General features: G+C 41.6%; 1 protein-coding gene across 9 annotated transcripts in view; it reads left to right on the forward strand.

Annotated features, from left to right (window-relative positions):
• Positions 1-2,339: 2,339 nt before the first annotated feature.
• ETNPPL (ethanolamine-phosphate phospho-lyase) overlaps positions 2,340-12,033 on the forward strand; it is a 40,501-nt gene continuing 30,807 nt past the window's right edge. For 6 of the 9 annotated variants that reach the window (XR_545818.2, XR_011537798.1, XR_011537799.1 and 3 more), the window contains exons 1-6: positions 2,381-2,646; positions 7,086-7,204; positions 7,469-7,628; positions 9,932-10,006; positions 10,899-10,989; positions 11,905-12,021. Coding sequence is in view for 4 of the 9 variants with exons in the window: in XM_008526100.2 (XP_008524322.1) it covers positions 2,591-2,646; positions 7,086-7,204; positions 7,469-7,628; positions 9,932-10,006; positions 10,899-10,989; positions 11,905-12,021 (618 nt within the window). In the remaining 5 variants the exon portion in view is untranslated. Of the gene's footprint in view, positions 2,647-7,085; positions 7,205-7,468; positions 7,629-9,931; positions 10,007-10,898; positions 10,990-11,904; positions 12,022-12,033 lie in introns of all 9 variants that reach the window. The other 3 variants (XM_008526099.2, XM_008526101.2, XM_070611757.1) reach the window with 3 other exon arrangements.

Raw genomic sequence — 12,033 nt, forward strand, 5'->3', positions numbered from 1 at the left:
AGAATTATCCAAGACTCCTAGGTTTCTGGTTAAGTATCATTGCGCTCAGTTTACTTCCTTCAAGATCCTTACCACAATTAGAGCAACTTAAGCCATTATCATGTTAATCGATGTGTTGACCTGTTTATTTTGTCCCTCTGGAATAATGCTGTTCAACAGAAAAGTATTGCACATATGCAATTTTAAATTTGTTAGCAGCCACATTTAAAAAGAGGTGAAGTTGACTTTAATGATATATTTTACTGAATCCAATGTATCCACAATATTATTTTAACAAGTAACCCGTATAAAAAATTAATGAGACATTTTACTTTTTTTGTACTAAGTCTTCAAAATATAGTGTGTATTTTACACTGACCCCACATCTCAGTTCTGCTAGCCACACGCCAAGTCCTTGAGAATCACCTGTGGCTAGTGGCTCTGTACTGGACAGTGCAGACCTAGAGGAGGAGACACTGAGGACAGGATCATGCAGTCTAGTTCACTGCTTATCTGCAGCAACTGGAACATTCAGTGGCATACACTGAGTATTTGATATGTTTGAATGAATGAATAAATCTCTGGTGATGGGGGGCTTATTGGAGGCAATAGTTGTGGGGGTGGGGATCAAAGCTTTCACTTTGGACTCATTAAGTCTCAGGTGTCCATGAGACCTCTAAGTGGAGATGTCAAGAAAGGAAGTGGATATGAGAGTCTGGGACTGAGGAGAAAGATCTCGGTGGAGGAGTAAATTTGGCACCCTCATGGGTTCTAAATCCAAGGGAATCATTGTGGCTTACCTTGGGAAAGAGAGCAGAGAAAATAAAGGTCACAGGACCCTACCCTGAGAGATACCAGCATTTAAATGTTGAGTAAGAGAAGAGGCAAATCAGGAAGGTGTCACAGTATTAAGAAATCAAAAGAGTAAGTCTTTCAAGGAGAAAGGAATGGTCAAATCTGCTAAGAGATAGGTTAAAAAGAAAAAGGCAGCAAGAAGATAGGAGCATTGAGATTTTAACAATAATCCTGCCGCACATGGCACAATCATAATCTCTTTTAAACTCTACTTGTGATGCTTTGAGCAGAGAGAGTTCTTTTCTTTTTTTAAAAATACAAAGAAATTTGGCCTCCAAAGGGTCAAGAAGCACAGCTAGTTTATGAAGAACCAGATCTAGGACCCAAGACTCTTCGCCCAGCATTATTTAAAGAACGTATGTTAAAGCATATTTAAAGGAGGTTTACGGAAGGAGCATGACTATCTGCAACTTTGCCAGGTCCAGGTGGTTTGAGAGTAAATGTACATTTGGCAGCATCTTTCAAGTATGGAACTAGAACGAGATTACGTGATTGGGGTTCCTTGCAAGTTTCCTAAGTGCCTTCTGCCCTTCATTTATCACTCCCAGAATTCTTAACACGCTGTTCGTCCTAGGACTCCACTTCTCAACTTGTCCTAGACAACGCAATTCTATTCCTCTCCCAGTGCATTAAGGTAAATAACTTTATTCAAGAGAAAAGTTATTTGCAAACATTTATCAAGTGTGTTATAGGTAAAAAGTTTTCTCTGCTGCCTTTCAAAACATAGGAAGAATGAAATGATCTAATCTAAACTCTATGGCTAAGAAGTTGCACGACCTTGAATAAGACTTGACCCTTCCTGTGCCTCACGGTGCTTATCTAGAGAACAGAGAGCTTAAACCAGATGATCTCTAGTTCTTAAAATAACTTATGATTTAATGTTGTAGTTAATTAGAGTTCCCATGTCCATGTATTCAACTTCAAATTTGATGAGTGTGTGAAGATCATCCTAAAGGAAGTCAAGAAACCTAGGAATGAATTCCAAGTGCACCACCAGGTAGACATATGTTAATAGAATGATAATTCCCATGCCCATCCCTCGGGTTGTTTTGAGGACTGAACCACATAAGTCACATGAATATGTTTTCTAATCTGTGCAGCACTAGATAAATTAGAAGTGTAATTATTGCTACAGAGGGTGTTTGAAAAAACTGTATATATTATCAATCACTCACAAGAAATAGGCTGAGCCCCTGATAGTATCTTAGTCCACGTGACTTGTCACTTTTGTAGAGTTCGTATAGGTTATGCTCAATGTGAGAATGGAGCCAACGGGAGAGTCTTGATATGTCCAGAGAGCGCCTATCTTTGAATGTTTACGAGAAAATAATGGATACACTAAAAAGAAACAAGAAAGAAAGTGGGAAGGAAGGCATTCATAGGCAGAGGAGGAAGAAAGGCAAGACCAGGCACAGTGAGGAGAATCAAAGACAGGTTAGAGGGACAGGGCTGGGGAGGGGGGTGGGCATCAGCAGGCAGGAGCAAGAGCCAGCTGGACCGGGCGCGGGGGCGGGAGGCGAACGAGTGGTTAGTGCAGGGACTCGCCAAGCGGCCCCAGGCGGCGGAGGCAAGAGGAGGGTGGGGCTTGGCGAAGGGCAAAGGCTGAGCAAGTCTTAAAAGGGAGATGACCCTGCTAGTTGATGCCACCGGGAACCTCCAACGCCCAGGGCCTGGGGACCCGGCGAGGGTCAGCAGGGGGAAAGGCCCGCACTGAGGCGGTCCGCCGGCTCGGAGGGGCGCCCACAGCCCCGCCACCATGTGCGAGCTGTACAGCAAGCAGGACACCCTGGCGCTGAGGAGGAAGCACATCGGGTAAGGGCGCCAGCCCCGAGGAGAGCGCAGACAGGGCGAAATAACGCCGCAGGGGGCCTCGAGCAGGCGCCCGACGCTCCGCGAGGGCGCCGCCTGCCAGGTGTCAGACGCCGCCACCAGCTCGGCCGCCGCACCTGTGCACGCGCGCGCCCTCCGCGAGTCCACCTGCCGCACCTGCGCACGCGCGCCGCCGCCCGCCCGCCCGCCTGCCGTACCTGCGCACGCGCGCCGCCTCTGCCCGCCCTCCTGCCGCACCTGCGCACGCGCGCCGCCGCTGCCGCCCGCACCGCCCAGCCGCGCTTCTGCACGCCGGGGCTGCCTCCTAGCACGCTCCGGCTGGGTCCCGGGGCGGTGTCTGCAGCTGGCGGAGGAGTGGGGGCTGCCGCCCGGCTGGCGCACTTGACCCGTGAGGGTTAATAGCCCTAGAAGGAGAACATTCCAGGGATGGGCGCTGGGAGGGAGATGGGCAGCTGTCCGCTACTCCTACCAACTCGAAAGTTTCTCAAAACTAGGAACTCAGAAATATTTTTGACGATGGCTATGAAAACAAATTCTGATAACTTTTGTTTAAAGTTAACCTTTTCTTCTTGCATGCTTGGTTACGAGGTAAAGGTTTAATCCAGCCAGTAGAAAAACTTTGAAAACACCTTCCTAAGGGTAAGATGCCACTTATCCACCTTGATCTCCCAAGCTGTGCCTTCTCTTGAATTTAAAACTGCAGTGTTCTCTCCAGTCCACCTTGTTTTGCCCGTGGTATGAACAACTTGGGAATCTACTGGTGAGCCTTCTGGACTGAGCATTAAGTCAGACCTGGGCTCTGGTTCTAAGAGGGTGTCATGTTACCTGTGTGACCTTTGTCAAATTGATTTCCTCTTGTATGAAAGTAGGAATAACATTCTGCTTCACAGGAGCGAGCAAGTGAGATTAATAAGTGTGATCTGGTTTTTAAAAAGGTGCATGTAAATATGAGTGCAGGTTGTGGCGCTTTGCGACCCCTAGCCTCTGTAAAATCAGCAGTCTGCAATGTGCGCAGGTAATTAGCGAGTGCTGCAGGGAGTGGGCGCCAGAGAGGACTAGGCGACAGGGAAAGAAAAGAACCAGCATCCTCTTGGGAGAAGTGCTGGGCAGTTCTCACCCAGATCTCCTGATCTCCACCCGGGAGGTTTCTAGATGGTATAGGAGCCTAGTTAGATCTCTTTCCACCCCAAAGTAGGGTCAGAGTGGTCAGATTCCTCCCTCATGACCCCATCACCCCCTCTCTTTTTCTAATCACCACTCCTTTATGTTAGCTTTCAATCCTATATAGATTCCGATGAAAACCTAATGATTTCTGATGTGAGCAGAACAAATTCTGTGAAAGGAGTAATGTAGCCGTGCACTGCCTGGAGGAATTCTATCTAAAGTCTGAGTGACAAGGGGAAGTCTGCAGTGTTCAGTCCACATTCCTAACAAAGGTTTTCTTTGGGTTTTAACTCATAGGTATAAACTAACAGCTCAGTTTGAACCAATAAAAATTCTCATTCACTATTAGTTTATTTGAGCTGATGATGCTTAATCTTAGGCAATTTTAACATTTAACATTACCTATTTATAATAATCAAAATACTTCCTAAAAACTTGCATATCGATTTAATATATAAGTATCCAGTTACCCTCTAAACTACCTCCAATATATGTGGCATTTTTTGTGCGAGCAAAATCACCAAAATAAAAATAATATATTCAGTTTTAGTCTCTAAATGTGATCTTTCACAAACCTTTGTGATGTTTCTTTTCTTTTTTTTTATTGTGATAACATTGGTTTATAACATATAAATTTCAGGTGTACATCATTATATTTCAATTTCTATGTAGAGTACATCATGTTCACCACCCCGAGACTAATTTCAATCCATCACGGTGCACATGAGCCTAATCACCCCTTTTGCCCTCCTCCCTCCTTTCTTCCCCTCTGGTAACCACCAATCCAATCTCTGTCTCTATGTGATTGTTTGTGGTTGTTTTTATCTTCTACTTATGAGTGAGATTATACAGTATTTGACTTTCTACCTCTGACTCATTTCACTTAGTATAATATCCTCAAGGTCCATCCATGTTGTCACAAATGGCCAGATTTCATTGTTTCTTATGGTTGAGTAGTATTCCATTGTGTATCTATACCACATCTTCTTTATCCATTCTTCCCTTGATGGGCACCTAGGTTGCTTCCAAGTCTTGGCTCTTGTGAATATTGCTGCAGTGAACATAGGGGTGCATATATCTTTTTGAATTAGTGTTTTCGTGTTCTTTGGTTAAATACCCGGAAGCGGAATAGTTGAATCATATGGTTGTTCTATTTTTAACTTTTTGAGGAATCTCCATACTGTTTTCCATAGTGGCTTCACCAGTTTACATTCCCACCAGCAGTGTATGAGAGTTCCCTTTTCTCCACATCCTCTCCAACATTTCTTGTTTCTTGTCTTGTTAGTTATAGCCATTATGATGGGTTTGAGGTGGTGTCTCATTGTAGTTTTGATTTGCATTTCCCTAATAATTAGTGATGTTGAACATCTTTTCATGTACCTGTTGGCCATCTGTATATCTTCTTTGGAAAAATGTTCATATCCTCTGCCCATTTTTTGATCGGATTGATCATTTTTTTGTTGTTGAGTTATATAAGTTCTTTATATATTTTGGAAATTAATCCCTTGTCAGATATATGATTTGCAAATGTTTTCTTCCAGCTGGTGGATTGTCTTTTCCTTTTGTTGATGGTTTCCTTTACTCTGCAGAAGCTTTTTAGTCTGATGTAGTCCCATCTGTTTATTTTTTCTTTTGTTTCCCTTGCCTGTTGAGACATGATATTCAAAAAGATACTGCTAAGATTGATATCAAAATGTACTTCCTATGTTTTCCTCTAAGAGTTTCATGGTTTCAAGTCTTGCATTCACGTCTTTAATCCATTTTCTGTTAATTTTTGCGTATGGTGTAAGATAATGGTCTACTTTCATTCTTTTTCATGTGGCTGTCCAATTTTTCCAATACCATTTATTGAAGAGACTTTCCTTTCTCCATTCTATGTTCTTGGCTCCCTTGTTGAAAATTACCTGTCCATAGACGTGTGGGTTTATATCTGGGCTCTGGATTCTGTTCCATTGACCTGTGTGTCTGTTTTTGTGCCAGTATCCTGCTGTTTTGATGACTATAGGTTTTTAGAATATTTTGAAATCAGGGAGTGTGATACAAACAGCTGTGTTATTTTTTCTCAGGATTCCTTTGGCTATTCGGGGTCTTTTGGTGTTCCATATAAATTTTAGGATTCTTGATTCTATTTCCATGAAAAATATCATTGGGATTTTGATAAGGATGGCACTGAATCTGCAGATTGCTTTAGGAAGTATGGACATTTTAACCATGTTAATTCTCCCAAGACATGAACATGAATATCTTTCCATTTCTTTGCGTCTTCTTCGATTTCTTTCAACAATATTTTATACTTTTCAGTGTACAGGTCTTTCACATCCTTGGTTAAATTTATTCCTAGGTATTTTATTATTTTTGTTGCAATTGTAAATGGGATTGTAGTCTTGGTTTCTCTTTCTGCTATTTCTTTGTTAGTGTACAGAAATACAATTAATTTTAGTATGTTGGATGACTTTTTATTATGCTCAAAAGAGTGGATTAAGAGGTTAGTGGAATAATTGGATTCATTATTTAAGGATGGAAAATCCACTTGATACAAAACACGTACCACTCAAAAAGCATGGAAATGATCTCTTATAGAAAGTCTTCTTCATTGTATTTAACACCAAGTTGCTTGTATTTAGCTTTTAGTACTATGTATTTCTTTATAGATTAGATTAGAAGGAGAGAGAGAGAAAGCAGCAGGCATGCACTTCCTTGGGCTGTGGCTTAAGACAGTCTGCTGTCCAACTCTGCTTGTCTCGTCTACTGGCTGTGTAACCTGGAACAAGTTTCTTAATTTTTCTGTGCCTCAGTTTCCTCACCCACAAAAATGAGCATGATAATAACCCCTATTTCATATGATTGTTGGGAGGATCAAATGTGATAATATTTATAATATTGTGAGTTCCTGACACACAGTAAGTGTCAGGAAAAAAAGATTTGTTTTCCTGGTAGAACAAAATTCCCCAAAGGAAAATTACTTATTGGTTTGCATAATTAGAGGTATCAGAGTTGATCCATGTGCCTCTAAACAGAGTTGTCAAATCATGGCAAATTTAATAAAACAAGTGTAAAAAAATGTGAGCAGTGTCACGAATGGGGATTAAGGTAAAAGTTTCCAGGCTGACATGAAATTTTTAAAAACGTGTGTCACCCAGGTGGTGTTTTCCTTTCCTTTATGTAACTGTAATTTTCCACTGATGGTGACCTTCACGGAGAAGGAAAAACACCCAGCAGTCCTACCAGACCAAAGTGTTTCCTGTCCTTATCTCTAGGCCCTCTTGCAAAGTTCTGTATGCTGCGGATCCCATCAAAATAGTGCGAGCCCAGCGGCAGTACATGTTTGACGAGAAAGGCGAGCGGTACCTGGACTGTATCAACAATGTCGCCCACGGTCAGTGTCCTGTCTTTGTTGAACCTTGAGCGATATGTTTATCCAGTAAGGCGGTCTTGGCACCAGCAATATTTGTCCCAGGAGTTGCAGTGGCTGCAGTTCTTGGCTGAACGGCCGCCCGGTCGTCCTGGCAGGGAAAAGTTGTAGCAAAATGTGGGAGAGAAAGAAGCTCAACTCTTTTTTTTTCTCACTTCAGAATCCTCTCGCTTCCCAGACTTTTAGAATGGTAACTAATGTCTTGGGCTTTTGTCTTCTAACCTTTAGTGGGACACTGTCACCCTGAAGTGGTCAAAGCTGCCCTCAAGCAGATGGAAGTGCTCAACACAAATTCTCGATTCTTGCACGACAACATCGTGGAGTACGCCAAGCGCCTCGCAGCGACCCTGCCGGAGCAGCTGTCTGTCTGCTATTTTACAAATTCAGGGTAAGTTTCCGGGCTCCCCACCCTCCCCGTTCCCGCCACTCTCCTAGTTTACTCTCCCACACACTCTTTTTGATTCGTGGTGGAGCACAGATGTCTAAAAACGTTTCCTGAGATTCTTGCCATTTGCTAAGTGACCCCACGTTGGGGATCTGGCCCTTCTGGTTCTTCTGCTTCCTCCATGAGCTTGTTGTAGATGGGACACCTGACAGCATATCTGAGGCTTTTGACGCCCCTACGACAGCCTGATGATGAACATGTGCAAGCCACTCAGGTTTTTATTACCGTGGCTTCTGTGGGAAAGCACACCCACTACTGTCCCTAAAGGATAGATACTCATGTCATAACTATGGCAGAAAGATTCAAGTCTGGTGTTCACGTGGAAAAACCTGACTAGTCAAATGGCACTCACCTCTTCCCGCAGCAGAGTTCCGAGCTAAAGATCAATGAGCCCGGATGGTTTTTTCAAAGCATGAATAAAAAATTTTAGCAAAGGAAAAAAACCTCTACTAAACAAGATATAACTTTTGTAAGATTTTTGATTTATTTGTCTTCTTGGACAATTGAACACATTTCCCCAACACAAATACAAAGAAGGAAGGGATAAATTCAAGTGAATAAATGTGTTCCAACTTTCAAATTCTGCAAATTCAAATTATTATATATGCATTCTATGGAATATTATGTAGACATTAAAAAGTACATTTTGAAAAAGTACATTATTGCTCACAATGCAATATTGTATTGGGAGGAAACCTGTCTATACAACATTAACTCATATTTTAAAAATGATGTATATGGGGGCCGGCCCGGTGGTGCAGCAGTTAAGTTCACACGTTCCTGCTTCGGCAGCCCAGGGTTGGCCACTTCGGATCCCGGGTGCAGACACAGCACCACTTGGCACGCCATGCTGTGGTAGGCGTCCCGCATATAAAGTAGAGGAAGATGGGCATGGATGTTAGCTCAGGGCCAGTCTTCCTCAGCAAAAAGAGGAGGATTGGCAGCAGTTAGCTCAGGGCTAATCTTCCTCAAAAAAATAAAATAAAATAAAAAATTAAAATGATGTATATGTGTCCATGTATTAAAACTATTAGAAATTCTGTAAATGTCCAATTTTATGACCCTGTGATTCACTTTTCTCTTTTCAATGAGATTTTTTTAAACCAAATTTACAACTAGAACATTGTTCTTTTTCTTTGCAAAGGATTAAGATATTTTAGGATCTAATTTGTCATTATAAAGCATTCTCGCCTTCATAAATTAAGTATGATAATATTTGACTTTTGCTTCTAAAGAATCCTATACTGTCAAAGAAGGATTAGCCCCAAAGAGTGCTGTCACCAAAGACTGGAGGTGGCAGAGCCTGGGGTGGTACCAGGAATGATCTTGAAGTTAAACAGGCTTCAGTCGGAATCCTGGCTCTGCCTCTTGTCAGCTGTGGGAACTTATTCTGGTTACTTAACCTCTCTGAGGCTGTTTCCTCATCCATAAAAAGAAGATGGCAATACTTGCCTTGCAAAGTAGTTATGAGAATAAATATAAGCAAAACACTCAGTGTGATGTATGGCAGATAGTAAACACCCGACAAATGATTGGTTTCTTCCTTGTGTCTGAGTAGTATATTTACACTCTAAATCAGATAGAAAAAATATGACCTTCATTTTATAGATAAGGAGCTCCTCAAATATTGGTCTGTGCTCACAGTTTAGTAGCCAAGTCAATGGGCCCGCGGCCTCCCTTCCTCCTGGTGACAGCGGCTTCTTAGTGTCCTCAAAGTTAGGCACTGACTGATGTGGCAGATCTGGGCTCAGGTTTGAAATGAGCAGCGTATCCTTAATTTGTATTGGGTTTCTCCTAAGTGCCCCGTTCTTTTTTTTTTTTTTTTTTTAAGATTTTATTTTTCCTTTTTCTCCCCAAAGCCCCCCAGTACATAGTTGTATATTCTTCGTTGTGGGTCCTTCTAGTTGTGGCATGTGGGACGCTGCCTCAGCGTGGTTTGATGTGTAGTGCCATGTCCGCGCCCAGGATTCGAACCAACGAAACACTGGGCCGCCTGCAGCGGAGCGCGCGAACTTAACCACTTGGCCACAGGGCCAGCCCCATGCCCCATTCTTTATTGAGGACACCTGGGGAACTTGTACTAGAAGGTGAAGCGAGATTGCTGGGTGGGCAAGGAGAGGATGTCCACTTGTTTCTTTATGCATTTATGAATCACTGGAATCTTACAACTTCTGTAATTAACACTTGAAAGTATTTTTAAAAGAGCTCCTGTCACATTGTCCCCTTCCTCTGTGTTATTTTAATAGATCTGAAGCCAATGACTTAGCCTTACGCCTGGCTCGACAGTTCAGAGGCCACCCAGATGTGGTCACCCTTGAGCAGTAAGTCTTAGATGCAAGACTTCTCAGCAAGCAGCTCCTTCAGGGACAAAGTTGTATTGATCTTGTCCATACTAATACCATAAGCGCGTGTACAGGAGGGTGGGTATATGGCACAATGATTTTTGTTATGTATTAAGGTACCAGGCCAGCTTGGGCCTGGCAGATGCTTCATTCCTTCTGAGCGTGTAGTGTGGCCTTGTAGCGCGTCTTAGCCATGCTGGAAGGAGTCCTCCCTCCTCCTTTTATTTATGCATGGGCCATTTAGAATTTCTTGTCCAGATTACCCAATTATATCTCTGGGCAAGAAACAGAAAAGGGACATCCTAGCCACTTGAATTTTAAGTGAGAGGAATGAATTTGATAGCCACCTGATCGCCTCTCAATCTTAGTTCTTCTGGAAGAAACCTCCTGTTCCTTACCAACTGGTATTTGCCAATATTTGCACTTGGATGTCTATTAGAAACCATCCCAAACAGAAACCCTTAGCCACTCTATGATATAAAGTTGTTTTTAAAATTTACTGGAATGTGCTATCAAATGCGTTTAAAGGATATACACACATGGAGTTCTTCATGAAGCTGTAGAAAATAACTTTTCACATTTAGACTATCTAATTTAGCAGATTTAATATAATCCAAAGAAATTGTTTTTTTCCTGCTAAAGAGAAATTGTCTATGAGGATACATACTTGGCTTTCCATGTGTTTTATCACATGAGTACGGAGAACTCAACAAATTTTATGGCCAGTCTTGCTATGAAAAATTAGACCCCATATAGTTAAATCTGGCTCCAATGTTGAGATTCTTCCTGGATAATATGCAATGCTATTTTTCATATACTAGAAAAACATCCTTCTGTGAGTGATTTTTCTTACTGTTCTTTTTCTTTTCAGTGCTTACCATGGTCACCTATCATCTTTAATAGAGATCAGCCCGTATAAATTTCGAAAGGGCAAAGATGTCAAGAAAGAATTTGTCCATGTGGTGAGCATCTTAGCCTCCCAGAATCAGAATGTTAGGACTGGAAGAATGCCTAGCGATAATCCCATCCAATCCTCTCATGGAAATGAAGCCATGAGAAAGAAACAAAGATCCAGAGCAGATATGTGGCTTGCTCAAGTCAAGGAGCTAGATAATGACCGGGTGGAGTTTGAACTCCATTGAGGAGTTTGACAGTAGGCAAATTCGTATGGTGGTAATGACAGCTGATATTTGCAGCTATCATTTTATTTTTCTTGCCCCTTGATCTTCAATTATTTTTTCTATCACTAATGCCAACTCGAAATTTGGAGTTGAATCAAGTGTGTATTACTGTCTTAAAATTAAATTTCATTCTCTATGCTAAATTATTATTTAAATGTATTAAGTAAAATAGTAAATAAAATAAAATTTAAAAACCAATTAAGTTGTTGAAACAGTAAAACTCATTTGGTGTGTTTATTTTAATTAAGGATCATCAATCCTTCATTCTTAAGAGAATCATCAGTACCTTCTTTCAAAATTTTAAGATCGGGAATCAGTGCTAAGGCACTCTAGTTTTCTGAATGATTACAATTTGCAATATAGTTGGTAAGTGTTGGTTTATTTTCAATATAGAATAGTTAATGCAGTTTTCATCAATGAAATATTCAAATAATATGGTCCCACTTGTTGATTTGAATATGTTCCTTATGTGAATAGGGATGCAGTCTTGACTTATAAGGGTCTTGGAGCAAATCCAAGCTCCTGTTCACAATGCAAACATTTCAGTTCTTTACAGAATTCCGCAAAGTTAAGGAGAATGAACAAAGGAAACTAAAGTCACTTAAATTCACATGGTCACCTTTCTGACATGCTCTTTTTTTGAAGTTCATTTGTCAGAGGCAAACCCTGAGAAACGGTCTCCTTTGATGTTTTCAGGCACCAGCTCCAGATATTTACAGAGGAAAATACAGAGAAAACCATGCAGACCCAGCCAGTGCTTATGCAGATGAAGTGAAGAAAATTATTGAAGAAGCGCAGAACCGTGGAAGGAAGGTTTGTATTCAC

The sequence above is a fragment of the Equus przewalskii genome, chromosome 2 (assembly GCF_037783145.1).
Source record: "Equus przewalskii isolate Varuska chromosome 2, EquPr2, whole genome shotgun sequence".
Taxonomy (NCBI): Eukaryota; Metazoa; Chordata; class Mammalia; order Perissodactyla; family Equidae; genus Equus; species Equus przewalskii.